This window comes from Stylophora pistillata, chromosome 9 (assembly GCF_964205215.1).
Source record: "Stylophora pistillata chromosome 9, jaStyPist1.2, whole genome shotgun sequence".
Lineage (NCBI taxonomy): Eukaryota > Metazoa > Cnidaria > Anthozoa > Scleractinia > Pocilloporidae > Stylophora > Stylophora pistillata.
This window is the reverse complement of record NC_142527.1, coordinates 24,253,460-24,276,734: the sequence shown is the minus strand read 5'-3', so window position 1 is coordinate 24,276,734 and position 23,275 is coordinate 24,253,460. Positions and strand designations below refer to the sequence as shown.

The window sequence follows — 23,275 nt, the reverse complement described above, 5'->3', positions numbered from 1 at the left end:
TGGTGGCTGAATCAAGCATCTGATGACGATCTAGACAGGGTCTAGAGCCAGCCCAACTAAAAAATCTGGTACGGACTACGAGGTGAAGAATCGGTTGGAAATTGTTCGTTAAGACTCATTTCTGTAGAATAACAACAAGATGAACGCATTTCTTGCTACAGTTACTAAGCCAGACAAGGAGAACCATAGTGTGAGAATGATGGAAGCTGCACGGCTGAGATGCTCGTTCGTACAACTATCATTCATGAGAATTCGGCATTGGGTGACATAAGAATCTGCAGATGAGTTTGACACTTCTTTTGAAATTTAGTTGTCTCCCTCACAAAACAAAGTAGATGCTATGGAAACTGATACTGTTCTGTAACAGTGATTTTGCATAAATGACATCATATATGATATTTTCCGCTTTAAAAATGTTGTTGATTGGCCGTGACAAGAAGTCTAGAGGTAAGTCCTGAACTCATGCAGGAAGAAATCCAAAAGAAGGCAAACTCCCTCACGGCGTGATGTCCTATGTCATTACAGTGTTATGGATCCACGCCACGAATGCTACGACCTTCAACGTGTGTTGTGTTTCTATAGACCGATTTATCGCGATACGGTTTCCTTTCCGTTATCAGGACATTGTTACTAAGGAAAGGTGCCATTTAGTGATAACTGCAATGTGGTTAGTCTAACTTCTGACACCATTCTCGAGGATCTTTGTAAATCATGGGGAAAATGTCATGAACGAACATCGATCGTTGTGTTTGATCTTTACAGCCTTTGTGTTGCCTCTGTTTGTGGTCACTTTTTGCTACGTGTAAAACCGCCAGAAAACAATTTAGCAGAATCAGCTCAGGAGAAAATCCTCACGACGAAAATAATGAATCTCGAACAAGGGAAAATGTCAGAGTTATAAAAATAGTTGGTACTGTAATTCAATGTTATCAAGCTTCAGCAAATCTCAAGTGCGCCGACGAAAAAGTTTACTTCACTATGTGGCCTTGGATTGAGGCAGTCGCCTTTACTCCATCTGCGATTTATCCTTGGATATATTTTTTACATTTACATTTACATTTACATGTTATTAGGTCGGTAAAAACATCAAGATATCACACCAACCGTAAAAATAAAGCAAATAAATAAAGAAAGAAAATAAGTAAATGAATAAAATACAATTATGTTGATGTTGAAAGTAAAAAGTAAATTAAGAAAACTATATAAGCTATGTACAACTATCATTTAAGAAGGCTGATAACCTATGTCTAAAAATTTCTAAGGAAGTTGACGAAACAATGGTCTGAGGGAGGCAGTTCCAGTCTGTTATAGTTCTTGGAAAGAAGGAAAATTTAAAAACGTCTTTACTCGCATATGGCACGCGAAATTTAAATTGATGGCTTCCCCTCGTGCGTGTCGTGCGACTCTTGGGGTGCGTACTAAATATTCTTCATTATCTATATAATAATAATAATAATAATAATAATAATAATGATAATATCGTAAGAAATAGACAACTTTTTTGAGAGACATGTTTCGGCATGCTTATGCCATCTTCAATCAATGAGTAACAGACCGTGAGTAATTATATAACAGACGAGTAGATGAACAAAATATTTACAGTATGATGTAATACAAAAGCGGGTACTAATTACAACGTGACACCAAACATCAAAGGTGTGAACAAAAACGCTAGAAAAGTGCAGGTTTAATCTTATTTATATAAAATGCTTCTTTGAGTTTTAAATCAATTGAGTTGTTAACAGAATCCAGAATACTAAAGCAAGAAAGGGAGTATTTGTTCTTACAAGAAGGAGATGTGTTAAAATGTTTAAAAATATGCGAGTTTTTATCGCTTTCCGTGTGCTCCTTTATCCTAGTAAGTGGCGACTAGTTTCGCCAATATAATGGGAGTTACATCCTGCACAAGAAAATTGATAAACTACCATGGATTTTAGAGCATCAGGAGTACGATCTTTAACGCTGAACATGTTTTTAATTTTAAAAGAAGTGAAAACTAGTTTGATATTTAGGTCCGATTTACAAAAGCGCTCAGTGAGTTGTCGGAGTTTGAGGTTCGCTATTTTAGAATAATAACGGACAAAAGGGAGTTAAAGTAATGTGTATTATTGTCATAAATGTTCCGGCTATTTTGAGAGGAGGACCCGTCAAGATACCACTTGAAAGTTCTTTCAATAACATGCGAGGGAAAAGAATTACGTTTTAAAGTGTCGGAAAGTTTCTTAAGATCGTTTTGAAGGCCGGAAGAGGTGTTATTTATTTTGTACTACGGTCAATAAGAGTACGGATAAGGCAAATTTTGTAGCATGATGGAATAAAACTAAAGAACTTTGTTCGGAGACCAGTGTAGGTTTTTTTATGAAAAACTGAAAAAACACAATCATTCGAAGAGTTGTCGATAAATATATCAAGAAAGGAGAGTTTAACGTCATTCTCTTTTTCGAAAGTGAATTTTATGTTTTGGTGCCGTGAATTAATGTAATCAAAAAATGACATAATTGTGGAAGACACAGTAGGTGTCGTCAACATAAAGCCTATAAAGTAGAAGGCGAGTCGAATAGTTAAAATCATTTAGCCATGTTTCCTCGTGGAAAGCAAGAAAAAGATTAGCTAAGATGGGTGCTAACGGAGAACCCGTCGCTACCCCATCAACTTGATCATAAAATTTTCCATTAAAAAGAAAATGAGTCTCAGCTGTAGCGAATGAAAACAGTTTCTTAAGGTCGGATTTTTTGATCGAGAATTTAGGGTTATGCCTGAAAATAAGATCAACAGCAATATCGATAGTTTCATTTGACGGAATATTGGTAAAAAGACTTTAAACATCAAAGGAAATGAGAAACTTGTTGTTAAGATCGAAACTCCTGAGCTCTTCAAAAAAAGAGAATGAATCTGTGACTGAATACATGGCTAAATAATTTTAACCATTCGACTCGCAATGAACCTGTCAACAGAGACAACACAAATTCCATGTTGTAGCGGCAGTAGTATATGACCCCATAACAGATGCTTAAAATACGATGATCAGTATTGTAATACAGGGGGAGATAACTCACCATATACTTTGGTTCCACGCAAAACCCAACGAAAAAGTCTGCGACAGACAAAGAGGCTACGAATCGGTTAGAAATTGTTTTTAAAACTCGTTCTTGTAGAACATCCACCACACAATTGCATTTTCAACTACAGCTGTCAAACCAGATAAGGAGAACCACAGTATAGAGCGATGATTGCCTCACTACTCAGGCCTTCCTCCAATCAACTAGTATTCATTGTAGCTAATTCGGAAAACATAGGAGAGATCTGGAAACGCGTTTGGTGTACTGAAGCTTCTACTATGCCACTTTGCTCGTATCTGAACACTTTCTGTTCTGACTCCACTTAGCAGTTGAAACACATGAAATTTCGAATCATCTTCAAATTTTGCATAAAATGCATGAATAATCTAGTAGCAGATGGCTTGTTTTGTAACATGAAATTTTAAGTTTTAACGGCGCAAGATACAGTTGGGAAAATCTTTAGTCGGAAATTACGCGTTATATTTCAGTCAGAACCAACATTTAATATCCCAAAGGACAACAGTTTGTGGAACACATTTGGACAACAAGTTGAATTAAAATTATTTCTTAACTGGTTAAATTGATGCAGAATAATCTGACATCTGAGCGCATTAGGAAAAATAGAAATTACTTCGACTTGTGTTCGTTTCCTCTTTTTGCCCGTCAGTGATCCCCAAAGTGTTGTCGTGCGACAGTGAAATAAACTGACAAAAAAAATAAACGTAAAGAGCTGCTTCGAGTAACAGCAGCTGCATACTGCTGCCAAAACTCCCTGGGTGGCCCACTAATGGTCTAAGCGGATGATTGAGAAAGACTTGCAACTTGAAGTAATTGACGCAGATAAAAAGCCTATTTACCCATGATTCCCAAAATAATCGGAAGGTTTTCATTTCGCACTCAACTGCTAGCACAAACCTAATAAAGGTGCTGAGACATCGTTCCCTTTGGCTAGCTACAATTATATCAATAAAAAGAGTCCTGTTTTGCAGAGGTTGTCCTTAGAGCTATGTCTCTTTTCCTCTGCCTCAGTCCAAAAGTTTGCAGACATGTAGCGTCGTTCCAGTTGAAGACCGTACTGTGGTGTATTTTCCAATGTGAGTCTCGAGGGCAACCATCGAAAGGTGCGACGGAACGCAAGGCGAGACTCTTTATTTCGGAAGTAGAATATCGATGGATTGATCGTAGAGGAAGTGAAAGTGATTACTTCAACCCAAGGTCATACAACAGTGTCTAATTCATTAAAATCACAAAGGTTACGTAAGATGCACGATCCTCGCAGTAGAGAGCGCTATTTATGCGTATCTATAACCGCAGTTCAAAATATATGAACTTCATATATTCACCGTATCACAAAGGTTATTCGCCACCATATGATAACACTGAACTAAAAGTAAGACTAAACTGGGCACCCGTGAAACAAGTGTAAACGCCTAAAACGTAACCGACTGTTTTGACAGCTTTGTAATTTTTCACAGCATGAACTCTGCCACTATTTTATTCGGCATGGTTTTGATAATTTTCTTCGGATGATTTTCTGCTACATTGGTTTGTGGCTTCTTTGAGCATGAAAATATAACAGAAAATAACAACAAGCAATGGATTAACACACATCATAAATGCAAAAGACAAGTCCAGCCCTGGACTGTCTTTGTCGTCACACACCAACATCGTCGAGGAAGAAAGAGCCAATAAAAATGACCACACCAAAATAATGACTATGGGCACCTTTTCCTTGTAACAATGCCCTGATAAAGGAAAGGAAATTGAATCGCAATTAAAAAAGTCTACAGAAACAAGCATGTGTAAACCCAGAGCATGTCTGTGTCGAAGAAACAAACCACTGTCAATTGGTGGCTGGATAAAAAAAAAATCACTGGCGATCCAGATAGGGTCTATAACAAGCTCAACGAAAAGATCTGCTGCCGACAACGAGGCTAAGAATCGGTTGGAAATTGTTCGCAATGATTCGCTTTTGTAGAACAACCACTGACAGCACCATTGTGTTTCCAGTTACAGCAGCTAAGCCTGAAAAGGAGAACCACTTTGATGGAACGATTGAAGCAGTTATGTTGAGTTATTCTTCTGGGCAGCCTACAGCCATGTTCCGCGATTGGAAAACGGCGACGGATGAAGTATAGAATAACCGACCACAGTTGTTAACTGAGACTTGTTGGTGACCACGTTTCGGGGATAAGGGAAGAATCCTTCCCACCAATCATAAGCCGAATATTTGTTTTTGTTTAAAAGATGGAATATCCACTCTTGGTTCAAACTAATGTTTTTCACAGAAGAGAATTATGTAAAAGTATAAAATTAAAGACTCAATATTCTACTTGATTAGAGTCTGTTCATGAAAACTGCGACCACGTTTACGACCACGTTTACGACCAAGCAGTAGCGCTGTTCCGTCATAGCTGTCTTTACAGCTGTGCTTCCTTAGTTTGCAATTTTCCACGAGTTTCAACACTTTCTACCTTCCGGGTTTGCTGTTGTTTTGCATCAGGGTCTGGTGCATTTTTATGGACAGTCCCGCCGCTGATCGAAGGTACGTTTGAACGCTTGGCGAAACTCGTTATTTCTGAAGTAGTATATCACTGGGTTGATCGCTGATGAAGTTAAAGCAATTACTTCTACCCAAGGCCATGCAACGGAATGCAATTCAAGTTCGCCGCACCGTTTATGCTCCATTTTACGGTAATAATAGGTGACAAGTTCCACGATTAAACATGGCATCCAGGTGGTGATAAAAACACCCAAAACAAGTCCAACTGTTTTAATAGCTTTGAAATTGTTTAAAGACTGGCATAAGCTGTAATTTGTGCGTTGATATTCCTTCCTCACTTGTTTGTGCTGTTTGTTGGCTACTCTGAAAATACAAATGTAACAGAGAGATACCACGATGATCGGAAATACAAATAATATGAAAGCAAATGACAACCACAGTTCAGCTTGGTGACCAGTTGCTTCATTTTTGACAAATATCACTGGGAAAGGAAGGAACAGAGAAATAACCCAGATCACAGTTATCAATACACAACATCTTTCCTTTGTTAGAATCCCTTGATAACTGAAAGGAAAGCGAATTGCAATGAACCTGTCAACAGAAACGCAGCACAAATTCCATGTCGTTGCTGCTGTCGTGTGAATCCATAAAAAATGTTTTACGTTCTGATTATCTGTCGCATGAGGAAGATATCCGGCCAGAAACGTTGGCGTAACAACAGCTCCCACCAAGAGGTCCGCTACAGACAACGAGACCAAAAATCTGTTAGAAACTGTTCGTAAAGACTCGTTTTTGTAGAACAGCCACAACACAAATGTATTACCAAATACAGCTGCTAAACCAGATATAGAAAACCACAATGATCGGGTAATTTTTGCGGCGTTGCTGGGTCCTTCTACGCAGCTAAAATTCATGTTCAGTTTCTACCCAACAAAGGGGTGGTTTAAAAAATAAGTTCCAAACTGGCTGGTTATCTGCACACCGCTTTCAATCATGGAAAAAATTTATATTGCTCTGAAACTTGACTGGGCAGTTAAACGAGTTAATATAGGAGCTGTCGACTTTAGTTAAGATATACCGTGCGTGAGGTGAATAAATAATTTGGTTGCAGATGGCTTGGTTTGAAACGGGAAGTTCAGTGCTTTTATCGTCGCGAAAGAGATCTAAGGTTGAAATATATTCACTTTGAAATAACCTTCATTCCTTAAAAACTCCGGTCCTCGGTGATTTTTCAAAAATAAAATCAATTTTCAACAGCTCAACTTTTGATAATTATTCAGGTTTAAATGATCTTGGCATTGAAATGATCTTCGCAGCTCGCGTTGTTTAACATATGAATTAAACTGAGTATTATCTGTCATCTAAGGGTATGTAACAAAAGAGAATTATTAGCTTTTCAGTCTTCCATGGAAAAAAATATTTAATCATTCGTCCACTTGTCAAGATGATCTTGACTGCGGACTCATCAGATGCTTTAACCTTTTAAGGGGTTTAGTTAGTTCCCAGTACGCATATCGACTGAAACTGAATAAACGGCATAGAAATATTACGCTATCTTGGGTATGGACTCAAGTGATTGCTGAATAAGACCCAGCCACATTCTTTCAGCAATTTTTCAGGAACCAATACTTGCTGTTGTGCATTCTACCAGACCATTTACTAGAACTGGCCTATTGCATGGTTTCACTATGTATTACGAAAAATTTAATCTCGACACAAAAAAAAAAAAACAAAAAACAAAAAATAAAATAAAAAAAAAAGAAGAAAAATCGCGACGCGCAGATTTCTTTTGACAAATGAGTGACACACGAGGCAGCCTTCTCGAAAATCGCGACTTTCGCCGATCACCGCGATCGGTACCGGTGTTTAAAATTGCTGTCGTCAGAAATTGCCGATTTTCACTTAGTGTGCCTATTGCGGCGATTTTCTTCGATTATCCTAAAGAATTACCAGTGAAGTCAGTTATTTAGATTTGGGAATATCATGTTATCAGATGACTTGATTTCTTGTTATTTGTCAGTCTTGTTAAGCAGGCACGGTGAGAGCACCAAATAAATATTCGATTGGGAATTCTACTGCTTCAGTGGCGCCATCTGTCATTGTGTGGGAAGTGTTAAGTTACTGACAGAAACGTCAACAGTTCGTCTTCGAGGCTCCCGATTCTCAGAACACACATTTGACTTTATGTGTTAAGTTGCTCTTTTGCAGCAGGACTCTCAGAAATATGTAAACCCTGGACATGCTCATATAGGGCTAGTGTTATGCATATTCGGAAATTTGTACACACCATGGATTTTCATTTTGGGCAAACTTACAGTCTGCAACATTTCCGGAAAACGTTTGCATTTTTGAAAAGCAGACATGAAGAGGTGATAGAAATAAGGCAAAGTTAAGTTGTTGAGACAAACGTCTGAGCATAAATTTGAATTGAACTAAACGCATATATGCGTTCACTTGGGCTTTCTTTTGGAAAGAAACTGTTTTTTTGTACCTGCATTTGCCTGTACAGGATGAAGTGTGCGTCTATGGTTCTCTCGATTAGAAGCGCAGTTGATAAATATTCGCTCATAAAGAGATCTCTAATAAAGTTCGCGGACCGACCCGTTCCAAAACCGCTCGACATCTTTTAGAGTGGGTCTCAGCCGCGTACGCTATGTGCATATTTTGTATGGACTTTGAGCGTATTATATACAGTATCTGAGCTGATCTTTCACCGCAAAAACTTCTCGTCCTCCGCCATTACACCATGCCATGTGTTCATCAGTCAAAACGTCGCGCGTGCTTCAGGGTCAAAACATTGCGCATGCGTGATAAGGACTTGATTGTGATTTCCAACTGAACGAATGATGATCAGGATGATCTTAATAATCTTAGCGCATGGGCTCGTAAGTGGCAGCTACGTTTCAACGCAGACAAATGCGAATCTATGCGAATTACGCATTTACGCGATAAGTCGGTAACTAATTATTAGAAAAGCCCCTGAAAGATGTGACTAATTTTAAAGATCTCGGTGTCACACTAACTAGAGATCTTTCATGGGGCCATCACATAAGTATCACTGTCAATAAAGCGAACAAAGTTTTAGGTTCCATTAAACGCTCAGTAGGCACCGCTAACACAAATGTTTTTTCTATGCTGTACATGTCTCTGGTACGGCCAATCTTGGAATATGCGGTACCTGTTTGGTGTCCTTACCTTGTTAAGGACATCCATACCCTTGAAAATGTACAGCGAAGAGCCTCAAGACTCGCTTTAAATCAACGCAAAGGAGAAATGTCCTATGAAGACCGATGCAAACTGCTAAAATGGCCCACTCTCTCTGACCGTAGAACTTACTTATCTTTAGTCGAATGTTATAAGATAGTTTTTGGTTTTTATCATTTAAATTTTGAAGACTTCTTTGATATTGCCACGATTCGGTCTACGAGAGCAAATCATCAATACAAACTCTATATTAAACCAGCTAGACTTAATTGTTACAAAAATTCTTTTTTTATTAGGATTGTCAAATTATGGAATGAGTTACCGGGTGATATAGTGGAAGCTGACAGCTTTCAGCATTTTAAATCTAAACTTAAATCGTACTTAAATATTTGATTGTAATGATTTTGATTTATATTTTGTCTTTTCTTTTAAGGGAGTTTTTACACAGGGATAACCTCTTAACTTCCTTTTCTAGAAGTATTTTCTTTTTAGTTTTATTTGTATATAATAGTTATCATATGCTTCTGGAATAAATAAAGTATGTATGTATGTATGTATGTAACGAAAAAAAAAACAGAAAAGCCGGAATTTCAACTCGGACATTTCCTTAGGAAAGCTAGAGTAATAGACCTTTCACTTTCACTTCCTACAGCCTCAAGTACTTAGACTTGATGCAAAACGATGGCCCAAAAATCGTTCTCCGCAAGACATGAAATGTTATTGATTTCATTGAAAGCAAGTGATAAGGAGGCGGTTGTGTGAATCTACAACCATGCATTGTTACAATGCTTTATCACCAGTTGTACCTTCACATTCCTTAAATTCTATGATTTTCTTCGCAGTGTCCTAGTTACCCAGTTGCTTTATATGGAGCCAACCTTTAGAAGATGTTTGGAAAAAGAATGAAAAATGGTTTTCACTTTCCCCAGAAACTGTATGATGCAATGTCCCATTTGTAACTGAAAACGCCCTTAGGAAATTCAGCATCGACTCAGCGATCCCGGAGGGAATGATTAGGTCAATCCAAACGCTTTTTAGAAAGTGTTGTTGGAGTAGTTTTCAGAATCAAATATTAATTTACCTGTTATTTCCACCTTCCATGTTGAGGGAGAAGAATCCTAGGATTGCTCAAAGATTTTACTTCCCTCAAGTGTAGTCACCATTATGGACTGGTAGAATGCTGTGACAACGGTGATTTCTGTCATTTAGTCAATACGATCAGTTGCACGAATTAAATCAGTTTGAATTCGGGAGACTGGTCGCACAGACAAAATTCAGTCGCAGCGACAAAGGTTCGGCATGTCACATGAGGCGATTGTTGCCGTGTAGAGTCCGGTAGCAACTTATTTCTTAACGTGTCCTAACTTTCGAACATTTAATTTTGTTTCATCACGATCTCTTCGCATTCATCGTCTCTCTTTGTATAATATTTTCTATTACCTGGGATGGAAACCTAAGCGTTCCCGTTACTGCATCGAAAGTGCACCATCCTCAATCTGAGAAAAAAAAGGGAACAGAGAGATAAAAAACGCAAGTTCTAGAGTAGATATCTACGAAAATCGCCGCTTAACAAAAGTGTAAAGTCGTTTTTCTTCTCTCAATTTATTAGATTGAAACTGTTTAAGCTTCAGTTATATAAGAGTGTTACTGATACGTCTTTATAACAGCACGGTGGCCAATTTACGGTGGCCAATTTACCATTTCAACTTTGTTGATATATCCAAATTATTTATAACAGCAATATTGACATATCTGACAAACATCCAATAATCGGTAATGGGCCTTTGACACAGGCAAAAATACGTATTATGAACACCAAGCCGGCTTGTTTTAAAAGAGGGTCCTTTTTCCTTCGCTTAAATAGTCCTCAGAGTTTTGTCTCCTTAGTACCTAAGTTGCCATAAGTCCCAATATTTCGTTCCATTCGATTTCGATTTCTCTCTGGTTTTGCATTTTTTTCGTGAACACAGGGTAGCCAATGGAAGGTGCGGCGAAAGGCTCGACGAAGTTCACTATTTCTGAAGTAGTAAATCAATGGATTGATCGCTGATGAAGTAAAAGCGATTGCCTCAACCCAAGGCCACACAAGAAATTTAATTTCCCTATTCTTACATCGATTTACTTTGATATAAAAGTTAAACAACAATAGCACCACGCTGGGAATCCATGTGATGGTGTAGGCACCTAAAACAAAACCGACTGTTTTGATAGCTTTATAATTTTGCATAGTACGAACTTTTACACCGGAGTCAGGGGGTCCTTCAGCTTCCAAAACTCTTCTGTATTGTTTTCTGGCTAATTTGTAAATGAAAATATAGCAGAAGGAGATCACTATTAACGGAAAAACAAACGCTGTGCATACCATGGCTGTAACTAGTAGTATTCGATCCTCCCCTGGTCGAAAGAACAATAACGGAAAAGGAAGACTCACTGAGATAAACCACACTGAAATAATGACGACAAAACATCTCCTCTTACTTAAAATGTTCCGATAACGTAAAGGAAACCGAATCGCAATAAACCGATCGATTGAAACACAGCACGAGTTCAAAGTAGTGGCTGCGGTTGTATGCGCCCACAGAACTAATGTCATCCTAAACAAATTACTATAGACGGAAGGTTGAATCCAAAATCGAGTGACAATCCAAAAAGGATCAATGGCAAGGCCCACCAAACCATCTGCAAAGGATAACGAGGCCAAAAACCGATTGGAAATTGTTCGTAAAGACCCGTTTTTGTAGAACAGCCACAACACGACTGCATTTCCAGTTACAGCGGCTAAACCAGACAAGGAGAACCACACTGATAGAACGATGGAGGCTGTACTGCTGAGATATTTGTCCGAGCAGTTTAAAGTTTCCATCCTAAGTTGGTGTAAGGCAACAGCAGAAGTCCAGCGAGAAATAGGTCTGAAAACAGTCTGAAACTTTCACTTGCTTGACCTCGTTAGGGGACAGATGTTACTGCGATGTTTTTTCTTCCTTTTTTGCATAGAATTATTCAAAGCTTTCCTTTTCAATATGCAGTTTACAATTGACAGGTACGCCTAATTTTTCTGCCGTCAAATTGGGTAAAGGTGCGCGTGAAATTATAAATATCCCAAAGTTTTTGAAAACATGCTTTGAAACTTTAATTCTTATTTTAATCTTCTTCATTCCATCAATGCAAAACCCAGCAAGGTCTCCATCTATTTGCAGCGATTTATTGAAAACCAATAATACTTTCTCCCCGACAGACAGCTGCTTTTGAGTAAGGAGCTGCAAGAAAAAACACAAATCATCATTAACTACTAGTTTAAATGCTTCTAATAACCTCTTTTCCTTACTAATCTCAGAATTGGTCAGACTCGGGGACTGGCTCAGTGGGCAACCAAACCAAACTTCAATGGGATAAATGTGTTGAGTTTCGAATTCAAAATAATCTTAAAATAGTCAGTAATTTTATACGTGTTGCTGGTAATACGGAATTTTAAACAACTGCTTTGTTGAAAAAAGACATAAATAATTAAAGCATCTTATTTATTTCAAATTTTCACCCGTAAGGAGCACAATGGTTTATGATAATTTACCGACACATTATTTGTCTAAATTTGATTGAAACTTTCAATTTCTATGCCTATCAGGTCTCTAAAGAGATACAATAGAATGGCGCTGTAAACTGTGTGTCGATAGATAGATAAATCGTTTATTAAAAAGAAACACCTCGCAGTCCGAAGACTGAATTACGTGTATAATATACAATACAAGAAACAAAATTCATAGTTAAAATGGTTTGATAATCTTAATAATAAAAATATACAAATCTAATTAAAAAAGTTTCACTTAGATGATCTTGTGTTAAAAAAAGATACATACTTAAACATATATATTTACATCCTTAGGCTATGGCTAACAATAAAGGATTTTTTAAAACGATCAGTCTTGCACACTGGCACGTTAAACTTTCTATTGCTGCGCAGCTGCCTGTGGTGCTCAGCTTTAGGTGGGAGCAGACCTGCGAGCTTGTGATTAATGTCAAGAACAATGTCATTAAAAAGATCAAACGATAGAGATGCTCTCCTGTCGTAAAGAGAGGAGATGCCTGCCTCTTTGAGCGCGCTGTTGTAGCTTGCATAAGGAAAGATAATGCGCAAGGCGCGCTTCTGAATACGTTCCAGCTCTTCGGATAAATAGAATGGAAGGCTGGAGTGAAATACTTGACATGCGTATTCTAAAACCGATCTTATGGTACTACAGTAAAATAAAACAAGATCACTCGCACAGGTACCAGCACGTTTGAGTTGACTCAGGAGGTACAATCTTTTGGCAGTAATAAGTAATAAGTCATTAGCTGTTAGTCAGTTTGTATTCTAGTCACTGACGCATTAAAAGTTCACTTAGGACGATTAGTTGGTACCTGTAGTTGGTACCTATATAGTTGGTACCTGAGGTTATGTTACTGTGTTGTGGCATTGATTAGAGAGGTTTTAAGGAACAATCTTATGGCAAACGGTGAAAACAAATCGACTTCCTGCCATCTGTTTTCATCTGCTTGTTCGCTAGGACTAAAATATGTACATAAGCCTTGAACGAAATGTTTTTCTACAGGCCGACTTGCGCCAAAGTCACCAAAAGAGGTCATAACAGCCGTATTGGTAAATACAAAAAATAAATTGGCGGACATGTCGGTGTACCACGTCGGTCTAGCGGGGTTTTAACTCTTTTCTCTCATAAACTTTCTGTCCGTTCTAATATATTTGCATAGCTGAATCTTTAGCAGGAGTCTGGTTCTCGAACGTCCCGTAGAGGTGTTCTGTTTTCACTCAAAATGGGGACCCTAAAGAAACAAAAAGGACTGGCTAGAATGCCAGAACCTCCCTCTCCATTTTCTAAATTTTGATCTTGAAATATGGCTTCGGGTCCGTTAAAGTCCCTATGACATCTATTTTTTTAGCATTAAATTATAAATATAGAAGCATGTAGAGGGTGTCTGGTAAGATTTGTGAGTGATTCTGTTGCGTTTTTATTATTTTACGAGGCGATAAAAGTCCGAAATTGAAGTGAAGCTGGGCTCTCCGTATCTCTTTGGCCGCGTGAAAGGGTACTGGTACCCAAATATTCGTGACGTCACGGTAGTAAGACCAAGTTTATCAAAGAAGCAAAGTGAGTGTGAAATCTATTTTTTACGAACTTTTGAGCGTAAAAATGCCGTTTCGACGTGTAGCTTGGGGTTGTTCGAATACCCCCGACTCGAAAAAGAATATTACGCTCCACGAGATTCCTTTTGAGGGCGATCAAAGTCCAGAGGGTATGAAAAGGCGAAAGAGGTGGATTCAGTTTTTGAGCGCAGTGTGCTAAGTGGACACTTTGAATTGGCACATATGTTCAATACCGTAATTATTTGCTTATAAGCCGATCCTGGCTATAAGCCGAGACCCTAAACTTTTAGCTTCCAGAAGTTGTTAGATTTTTATGAAAAATAAGCCATAAGTGGACACCAACTTCGAATTCATACATATGTTCAATACTGCAATCATTTGCCTATAAGCCGATCCCGTCTATGAGCCGAGACCAAAACTTTTGTTGAAGTATTGTAAAAAGGTCCACGCGAGTTGTTAACTGAGACGAATGGTGAACTTAATATGTCAGTAAAACGAGCTGTATTCAAAGTATCCTGTATTAAATCAAACACTTCTGGAGTGGTTTTCGCCTTTTCGGGGCAGAGTAGTCAGGATAAAATGCAATGTTTGGAAGCAAAGCCTCAGCTGATTTCTGTGAGATCGTGTTACTTAACCTTGGGAACAGCTGTTTCTGATTGGCCAGTTGCGGATGTTGTCAAAACAAGTCAAAGCAGTTTACTGTAAATCTCGCTTTTGTTCATTCTTAACGGGAATGCAATCAGCGGATAAATTCTGCGACTAAAGGTGAAGGAATTGTGCAGCGATCCAAAGTGAAACGGGCTCGAGAAGAAATTCCAGAGGAGATGATGGAGAAATCATCTACAACATGCGGGATTTCGAACGCGCTCAACGGCATAGAAGATGATAACATTCACACCGATGAAATTGCTTGAACTAGCGGACGATAGGATGGCCTTAAGGTCAACAGAAAAGAAGACGACGAATAAACACTCATTCTTGAAGTTATCACTTAACAAAACGGCTCCTTTCAAATAAAAGTAGTTGGGTAACTATAATTTTGCGTAAGACTAGTAATTTGTGTAAGTTGATGATCGCGCGGCTCTTAGCCGAATATACATTAGATTTACGGTATTCTCTCGTAAGAATTGTGTTTTTTAAAGAAATACTCGGCCGTAAGCAGAACCCCTAGTCTTGTTAACGTTTGAGTAGTTCTCATTGTATTTTCGAGAAAAAATCGCTCAGCTTATAGGCAAATGAATATGGTACATTTCAAGACGCAGGATTTCTCTAGCGATCGGCTCTCTCTTATCTTCCAGTACAGCCGGCGATTTGAGAGAATCCGTGCATTCTTCGCTCTTTTGAAAACAATGGCATTCTTTAAAATTAACAAGAACTCGGTGTATCAGTGGGCAGAACAACACCTAGTAACATTCGCAACATAGACTAGAAGACTGATTACAGTTTGTAAATTCCCGCTCGAAGGATCTAAGACGATGTGGTGATTACAAAATTTATGTTTCTGTTTATATCCAACCATATCAAACAAATTGCAAGTTGTTTGCCACAAAACTTTGTAAGTCTTACATAAGAGAAATAAGAGCGATATTGATGTAAGATTCGAGAAGACGACGGTGTCCAGCTTAAACATGCGGTCACTAAAGACGGCAAACATTCATGTAACGTACCACTTTCCGTAGATTCGAGACATTTCAAACGACTTGTAAACATTCTGTCCCTTTTCAATTTTTTTCGATACGCTAGTGGCTCGTTTGAATTTGGCCCTTCTATGTTGTCCTCCCTGTTCTCTATCTTACCGCTTTGAGTTGCAGTTTCGGATTCAATCACCACGTATTCCGGAATATAATTAAACTCCGAGTCATCGGAGAAGAAACTTTCGTCAGAACAACAGGAAATATCGGACATAATGACACGAAACTATCACCGAAGTAGCCAGGGAAATTACTAATTATAAAGCCCACTTGTTTGCATGATAAGAATATATGCTTACTAATGTGTGCCCAGTCCCCTCTTGCCCGGCCAGACATTTTATCTTCGGATTATAGAGCTTGATAAAAAAAAATTCAGGAAACGGTAAAATACCCCTAACGTTGCTAAAACATGTTCTAGAGTCATTACATTTTGATGTAAAATAATAAAAAATAAGTGTCATAGGGACTTTAAGTTTCTGGGAATTTCGAGAAACGAGCCCCTGGCAAGTGTAACTCTTTGTAAATGTCTTGAAATACTGGCTATGTATTAGTGATGCTATTTAAACAATAGAGTTTTTCTGTCAAGGAACTGTCGGCTGATAGTTGCCCCGCGGAAATTTGATGTTCTTAAAACAAATATTTGCCGGAGAAACGAAGCTTCGAGGGAAAATATGCTAGTTTTAAGAACATCAAAATAACCAAGGGGCAACTATCAGACCGATAGTTCCAAAACATAAAAACTCTATTGTCTTTATTGTTCACCCCTAAATTTTCTTCCGTGCGCCAGTTGAAAAACAGTCAAAACCCGCTAAATGCAGATCAATCAAATATTTATTCATGCGTACAGCTTGTCACAAATGTCAATAATTGGCAACCGTACATTGGCTAAATAATACGTTATACCTGTCAGAATTGAAAGGTCACTGTTTTTCCGATCTGCCCAACTTCGTGGCTGTCAAACCATTAAAAACTTTTCACGGATGAGTACTATCCATCCGGGTATTTTCCGCGGACGGGCACTAACCATCCGGGCATTTTCCGCGGATAGGCATTGTGGGCTGATAATGTCTCTCCACGGATGAACACTATCGCGTCACGTGATCAATTTTAACCAATAAGAATCGGAGAAAATTTAATGATGAACTATAAGGGCTGATAGTGTCTCTCCACAGATGAACACTATCGCGTCACGTGATCAATTTTAACCAATAAGAATCGGAGACAATTTAGTGGTGAACTAAATAGACCTCCATTTATCGTCCTGAAATAGTATTTGTGCACAATCCCCGCAGTAAAGAGCATTATTTAAGCAACTGAGTGAAAATCAAACCTGTAAAAATTCAGGCCTGTAAGGGATTCGAACCACTGACCTCTGCGATACTAGTGTAGCGCTCTACCAATTGAGCTAACAAGCCAACTGGGAGCAGGTCATTAAATTAGTCCGACGTAAACCCGCAAGATGATAAATCAAACACAACGAATATATGAAACTCATATATATGAACTGCGGTTATAGAAACGTATTTGTGCACGATCCTCGCAGTAAAGAGCACTATTTAAGCAATAGTGAAAATCAGACCTGAAAAAATTCAGGCCTGCGAATAGTTTAGTTTAAGTTTAAGTTTAGTTTAAGTTTAATTCATTCGCCACAGGAATGGCAGGTGAAAGGAACAGAAATTTCGTTCCAATTGACACCTAACCCCTTTTTTACCCACCCATCCCATCCCATCCCGGGGAAGACATCCATCACACAGTAATCTCGTGTGTGGGAAATTAACGTCTCCTACCCCAACCCTGCAGGAGATGGGACCTCCATTTAACTTCCCTATCCGGGAAGACTAGAAGGTCTAACCATTTGCAGATATTATTACAAAGGCAGCACTTTCTTCTCAGTTAATTAAAGACCCTGAGTGTTGGTCCGGCCGGATTTGAACTCACGACCTCCCACACAACAGTCCGGCGCTCTACCAATTGAGCTAACTGGGAGGCGGTTAAGTTTAAACTAATGTTTATTACAGAAGGAAAACATTAAAAAGTAACTGATAAATAAATCGTTCTACCCGGACATCATGTGTTTATGATAGACAAACTGGTTTGAGACCAGGCATAGTTCCGAGGTTACTTTTGAGTTGTTCTCACTGAGTTAGTATCCCTTAAGGCCCTTTTAAACGGTTGAACATTTGCTTCAACATGCATTCAACACTTTGTTGAAACAAATGCTCGGTGCGTTTAAACAGGTCGTCCAACATTGTTGAAAACGTAAAAAATGTTGAAAGCTTGTTGAAAGCGTGTTGAATCAAGTTTAAATCGGTTTAAACTTTCATTCTTCAACATCGATTCAACTTTTCCTTTGTAAGGCTTTTGTAAGGCGTTTGAAAAGGCCTCCGAATAACTTTGTTTTTGCGTCCAACATTTGCCCAACATCCTTTTAACTTTTGTTGAACGAATGTTGGTCAAATGTTGAAACCGTTTAAACGGGCCTTAAGTCGTAATGTAAAGTTCTATTAGATGTCGCCCTTATTTCAGGTCTGCTGAAGCTCTGACAGAGATCGGGAAACCAGTGAAAAAGCGGCGAAAAACTTGTTGAAATACGCCAAATTGTTTAGCTTTTGAAAAATTTACTCGTGCTGATTTATCCCAAATTGCCCTCGCAGTCAAGTGATTACCTATATTTTTGAAATTTTTAAATCTTAATCAGTGGTCGTACGGTAAAATGTTCAGTTTCATTTCAGTGTTAACAGGTGAAAATTACAGTACTTAAGAGGAAAAAACTCGGTGGTTTGACAACCGATCACTAAATACGGGGGTGACCGCTTGACACGGTGCCGTTAAATATAGGTTCGACTGCAATTTGCTCTCGTTTATGACGCACGTCATAACCTCGAGTCAAATGTTTTCCCCTCTGGCCCTTCCACTCATTCTGTAAGTAAATAATAAGGAACAATCGAGGAAGCTTTCTTGTACCGAAAAATAAAGACACCCACAGATATATTCATATTCATAATATTTGAAGTCCCCCTGAGTGTTCAAAGTAGACGAACACCAAAAAGAGTAGTTAATTCTCTCTATTCGCGAACAACAACAACACTCGAATAACAACTCTTTGCTCAAAGGCACGTGTTTACGGTAAGGGGGAATTCCGAAATTCCTCTCCTAGACCTCAATGTACGCAATAACTCTGGAATAACATAGAACTTAATTGTCACTGAACAACTAAGGAATACTGGGGGTCACCACACCCATTATTGGCAAAAATAAAAGCAATCCATGGATATGCATTGGTTTCATTCCGAAAATAGATAATCGCCAGTATTCCTATCTCCATCTTTTTTTCAGTTTTAGGCCAAATATATCCCAGTTGTAGTTCAAATCTAGAATCATTCACGTTTTCATATTGAACCTGATGAATGCCGTTCGCTGTCCACCAGAGCTTCCTTTATTCACAATCATCGTCTCATACCTTTACATTCGTTCGGCCTTTCGGTCTTTAGAATTCATATGCATGCCTATTGTAATGAGTCTATAGCATTCATGATCATACGCACCTCTGAATAAGAGGGACATGACGATTCATACAAGAACGTTTGAGTTTCAGTAAAATCCATCTGGCTCTTAGAAAGGAAAAGACAATTTCAAGCATTTCCCAAGGTAACTTTTGTGCTACTATTTTCTCTACTATTAATAGCAGGACACCATCTTAACATGCACAGTTGCCACCTGGACGAACATCTGAGCTGTGCAGAATCTATCATTCTAACACAATGACTCTCCTTGTGCAGTTATGGAGCTGTAACTGGAAATGCAGTTATGTTGTGGTTGTTCTACAAAAACGAGTCTCTACGAGCCATTTCCAATCGTTTTTTAGCCTCATTAGCGGTAGCAGACTTTTTGGTTAGGCTTGTTGTAGACCCTCGGTCGATTACTATCGGATGTTGTATTCAGCCGCCCGTTCCCAGCGTTTTGTCCGACTTCGCAGTAATGTTGTGGGTTCACACAACCGCTGTCACTACTTTGAACATTTGCTGTGGCTCTGTCAACCGGTTCATTGCGATTTGGTTTCCTTTCCTTCATCGCGACATTGTAAAAAAGAAAGGATGTTTCACAGTGATAATTTGGGTGTGGTTATTTTCATTAGGTCTTCCAATCCTGCCGCTGTTCATTGAGGATCAGATTTTGTCCAAAGGGTACATGATTAATCTTGTAGTACTGTTGATTTCCGTTGCATTTATGTTTGTTATTCCTTTGCTATTGGTCTCAAGTTTTTATATTAGTATTTTCAAATTGGAAAAAAAAAACAATTTTATAGAATATTATTAGCAGGGGAAAATCTTACAATATTTAAAGACGATGTTAGAGTTCGCACGATGCAGGATTTTAAAGCTATTAAAACAATCGGTTTTCTTTTGGGTGATTGTATTATCATATGGATGCCCAGTTTGGTTATGCTGTTTGTTGATTGTTATTATAACATGGTTGATGACTCGGAAAAACCTAATGCATTGTGGCCCTGGGTTCATAAAATTGCTTCCACTTCATCAACAATCAATCCACGTTGTAACGAACGTACCGGTAACATTTCTCAAAGGTCACCCGAACCATACATTTTATTCTTAACCAGAATAAATTACACTAAATCTAATTACCAACGATAAATGACAACAAACGAAATAAATAAAAAGAATGAAAGCTTAAAACACACCAGACGGTTTGGATCTCTAAAGGGACACGAAACGGAGCATCACGAACATACAACGGCAGACTACATAACATTAATGAAACTTTTCGCGCGAAAACTAAAATATATATTGATTCGAGTGGACTGAACCCTACTATGTGGATGGACCATTAGCCCATAAAATTTATTGTAACTCACTTATATATTACTTTCGAAATAAAGAATTTCGCCGAGCCTTTTGCCGTACCTTTCGCTTGTTACCTTGTGGAAAAAGTAAGGAAAGCACAAGAAAAACTGGGCTGGAACTAGCAGAACACCTTATAGCACGAAATGATGTGAGATCTGTCGCCATTGATTGATGGTGTTGAAACGAACTGCTGCTTGAGTACATTTGGAATTTGATTAAAAATTTGGTCTTGGTAACCATGTTTAGCTTGGTTGCCTATTTTGTTGTCTATTCGTATTATACCCTCCCTTTTCTTAAATTTTACGAGTTTCTCTAGCAGTGCCCCAGTTACTCAGTTGCTCTATATGGAGCCAACCTTTAGGGGATGATATTCAAAAAAGAATGCAAACAGGTGTGCGATGAAAAAATTCGGCCGCAGCGACGGATTTAACAAACATTCAGCATGTCACGCGAGGCGATATGTTAGGTCGACTTGTCGCCGTGACAAGTCGTACTGACGTATTGCTTGGCGTGTCTTAACCTTTTAACATTTAACAATTTTTCACCACGGTCTAGTTGCATCCGTCTTCTCTCGATTCTTTCTAAGGTCTCTATTATGGGGGATGGAGACCTTAGCGCTTTATTTTAGCTCACATAAACGCATCGTAAGTACAAAAAAATTCGTCATCCTCACTCAAAAATAAAAAAAGGCCCTAACTGACTAAAAACTAAAGTTTGGTGACAGGCGTTTGATGGGGTAAAAATTACATGTCATGAAATTAAAGACTTGTCTCATATATGACAAAGAAAGAGGTAGTTTAATTATGTATAGGTTTACATTAAGTAGAAAGCAGAGTTACGTAATACAAGCTTAGAAATTAAGGACTTCCGTTTGATCATTGACTGTTCAGTGGGGCACCAGGTTTGTAATTAGGCAAGATTCCTTTTCTGCTAGGATTGTCCTCAGAGTTAAGTCTCCTTACTTTCCAAGTTGCCACGCTTACGAGTCCCAACATTTCATGCCATCCGGTTCCCCTCTGGCTGTGGATTATGGTCTGATGCATTTTGTTCATGAACATAGGGCAGCCAACGGAAGGTGCGGCGAAAGGCTCGGCGAAATTCGCTATTTCTGAAGTAGTATATCAATGGGTTAACCGCTGATGAAGTAAGAGCGATTGCCTCGACCCAAGGCTTTACAATCAAGTTAATTTGCCGTCCATTGCAACCCCGTTTTGCTTCTCTATTAAAAAATTTTACCAACTGCAGAACTACGCTAGGTATCCATGTAATGATACAAGCACCCAAAACAAGAGCGACTGTTTTGATAGCTTTGAAATTCTGCATAGCACGAACTTTAATATTTTTGTCGGAATCAAGAAGCTTTTTAACTGCTACAATGCTTCTAAATTGTTTTCTGGCTAATTTGAAAGTGAAAATGTAGCAAAAGGAGACCACTAATAATGGAACAACAAACGTTATACATGCAAAGGACATAAATAGTTCCCTTCGATCTTTTTTTTTTAACGTAATCAACAAAGGAAGACTCAATGAAATAAACCACACCAAAATAATGACCACTAAGCATCTCCTTTTACTTAAAATGTCCTGATACCGGAAAGGAAAGCGAATCGCGATAAAACGGTCGATTGAAACACAGCGAACGTTGAAAGCAGTGGCTGCAGTTGTGTGAGCCCACAACACTAATCTGATCGTAAACAAAGGGCTTCGAGGTGGTGGCTGAATCCAACATCTGATAGCAATCCAAACAGGATCTATGAATAGGCCGACAAAAGCGTCCGCCACGGATAACGAGGCTAAAAAGCGGTTGGAAATTGTTCGTAAAGACTCGTTTTTGTAGAACAGCCACAACACAACGACATTTCCAGTGACAGCGGCTAAACCAGACAAGGAGAACCACACTGATAGAACGATGGATGCTGCACCACTGAGATGTTCGTACGAGCAGTTACCTTTCATGTTAACTTGGTGTAAAGCAACAGCAAAAGTCGAGAAATAAGCCTGAAAACCTTCTCAAATTTTCAATTACCTGCCGTCGTCAGCGAATGGATGTTACTGACTGTCGTTATTCTTCCTTTTTTTGAATGCAATTATTCACAATTTTCTCTTAATATGCAGTTTCATGATCGACAGGCACACCTAATTAGTTTTCTTGCGGCATTTGTTTGAGAAAAGGTACTTGTGACAATAAAAATATCACAAAGTTTTTTGAAAATATGTTTTGAAACGTAGATTCTGTTTTATTCGTCTACAGTCCATCAATGTATATATAGTTATATCTCAATCTGTCGGCAGAAGTTAAGTAAAAACCAACAAACGTTTCCCCTCGATTGGCAGCTGCTTTCTTGACAAGAAGTGTCCAAAACGACAACGACTAAAAGTTTTTTAAAACGCTTTAAGAACCTTTTTCGCGCTAATCTCACAATTGGTCACACTCGTGGGCAGACTCAGGGGGGCCTTATTTGAATCTTACCAAACTAAATGTCAGGTTTGTTGCTGCATATCAAAGTTGGTAGCCTAATTTAAATGAGGAAATGTGTTGAGTTTCGAATTAAAAATTGATCTTAAAGTAGTCGGTAATTTTAATACATGCTGCGAATAATACGCAAGTTAAACAAACTGAAATGGGGTGGGCGGTGGGGGGGGGGGGTTCACGGCATTTTAGACAGCTGCTTTGTTAATTAAAAAAAAATACGTAAATAAACAAAGCCTCTCATTCATTTCAAATTTTCAAGCGTTAACGAACTCAATGGGTCGTTTTTTCGGTACATCATCAGTCTAAATTTTACTTGATTGAAACTTAGGCCTATTAGGCCTCTCAA

The 23,275-nt window shown here is 38.6% G+C and overlaps 1 protein-coding gene and 2 pseudogenes across 1 annotated transcript; all 3 read right to left on the bottom strand.

The window, feature by feature from the left end:
* Positions 1 to 3,931: 3,931 nt before the first annotated feature.
* LOC148723965 (beta-2 adrenergic receptor-like) lies at positions 3,932 to 6,535 on the bottom strand (annotated as a pseudogene).
* A 3,895-nt stretch (positions 6,536 to 10,430) lies between these two features.
* On the bottom strand, positions 10,431 to 12,176 carry LOC148723964 (beta-1 adrenergic receptor-like). The gene has a single exon (XM_088732043.1). It carries the CDS (start codon positions 11,627 to 11,629, stop codon positions 10,634 to 10,636), a length of 996 nt encoding a protein of 331 aa, XP_088588169.1. The 5' UTR covers positions 11,630 to 12,176; the 3' UTR covers positions 10,431 to 10,633.
* A 9,056-nt stretch (positions 12,177 to 21,232) lies between these two features.
* On the bottom strand, positions 21,233 to 22,412 carry LOC148723963 (histamine H2 receptor-like; annotated as a pseudogene).
* Between the last annotated feature and the right edge of the window lie 863 nt (positions 22,413 to 23,275).